The sequence below is a fragment of the Oryzias melastigma genome, unplaced genomic scaffold (assembly GCF_002922805.2).
Source record: "Oryzias melastigma strain HK-1 unplaced genomic scaffold, ASM292280v2 sc02239, whole genome shotgun sequence".
Taxonomy (NCBI): domain Eukaryota; kingdom Metazoa; phylum Chordata; class Actinopteri; order Beloniformes; family Adrianichthyidae; genus Oryzias; species Oryzias melastigma.
In genome coordinates this window covers 1-1114 of record NW_023418814.1, presented here as the reverse complement: position 1 = coordinate 1114, position 1114 = coordinate 1, and the positions used below count along the sequence as shown (strand labels likewise).

The 1114-nt window shown below is 35.5% G+C and overlaps 1 protein-coding gene across 1 annotated transcript in view; it reads left to right on the top strand.

Annotated features, from left to right (window-relative positions):
* LOC112141975 (protein ERGIC-53-like) overlaps positions 1-1032 on the top strand; it is a gene marked incomplete at its 5' end in the record, with an annotated part of 3826 nt that extends 2794 nt beyond the window's left edge. Inside the window, 4 exons of the mRNA XM_036211294.1 lie at positions 4-30; positions 301-362; positions 691-790; positions 868-1032. Of these exons, the coding sequence (XP_036067187.1) occupies positions 4-30; positions 301-362; positions 691-790; positions 868-1017 (339 nt within the window). The remainder of the gene's footprint in view (positions 1-3; positions 31-300; positions 363-690; positions 791-867) is intronic.
* Between the last annotated feature and the right edge of the window lie 82 nt (positions 1033-1114).

Here is a 1114-nt window from a genome sequence, read left to right as displayed (position 1 = left end):
TTCTTTGATTCCTTTGACAATGATGCCAAGGTTTGTGTTCACATTTTTAATTCATTATAGACACTGACTCTATTTTAGGATTTCACTTTGGAAGAAAGAGGTAAAATCTCTTTCTTTGTTGTTGTTGTCTAATGTGACCATCATAAGAGAAATGTGTGGAAAAAAATGTTTTTATATTTTTGTCTGTCAGTTTATGCTAAATGTTTTTATGACACACAGGTAGTGGATTTAACTTCTAAAGTAAATTACCTAAAAGATTACCTATTTTCATATGGATTAACATGTCTTGTTTGTTTTCAGAAAAATAACCCAGCTATAATTGTCGTTGGAAACAATGGCAACCTTGTTTATGACCACCAAAAGTGAGTGAATTTCTCTCCCTCTCTTCTGATCACCAACTCAAATTTCAGCAACTTAAAGAAGATTAGAAAATATGATTATATTTGCTTGGAAAGTAAATAATCCTTTATCTTTCCTAATCTCCCCCGGGCGAGTGAAAGCTTTAAATCACTTTTTCGGTGCCATTCCGGCTCATCTTAGAGTTCATAGTGTTTACATCGCCTCCAAAGAAGTGTTTACAAAAACATGTGTTGTTGTTCACCTAACTAATAAACTTTCTTTTGTCTTTTACAAGGTTTGTACACAGCCGTATCATTTAACTGATGAGATTATTTTCTATTTTTGATCTAGCGACGGCTCCACACAGGCCCTCGGTACATGTTTACGGGACTTCCGTAACAAACCGTATCCCATCAGGGCCAAAATCATCTACTACAAGAAAACTCTGACGGTAAAAGAGAATAAATGCACCAAAATGTATGTATTTGTCCATCAGAGGAACAAAAAAAACACATTTTATTTTGTCAGGTCATGATCAACAACGGTTTCACTCCAGACAAGGAAGATTATGAGTTCTGCACAAAGGTGGACAACATGATCATTCCTAAGGAAGGCTTCTTTGGCATTTCAGCTGCCACTGGCGGTTTAGCAGGTACTACTCTACTCCCTTTTATTTAGGGATGTCCCAATCAGGATTTTTTTTATTTTATATTTTGGCCCAATCCAATTCAGAGTCCTTTTGATTTTAAGTATCTGTCGATACAGAGTTCTAATC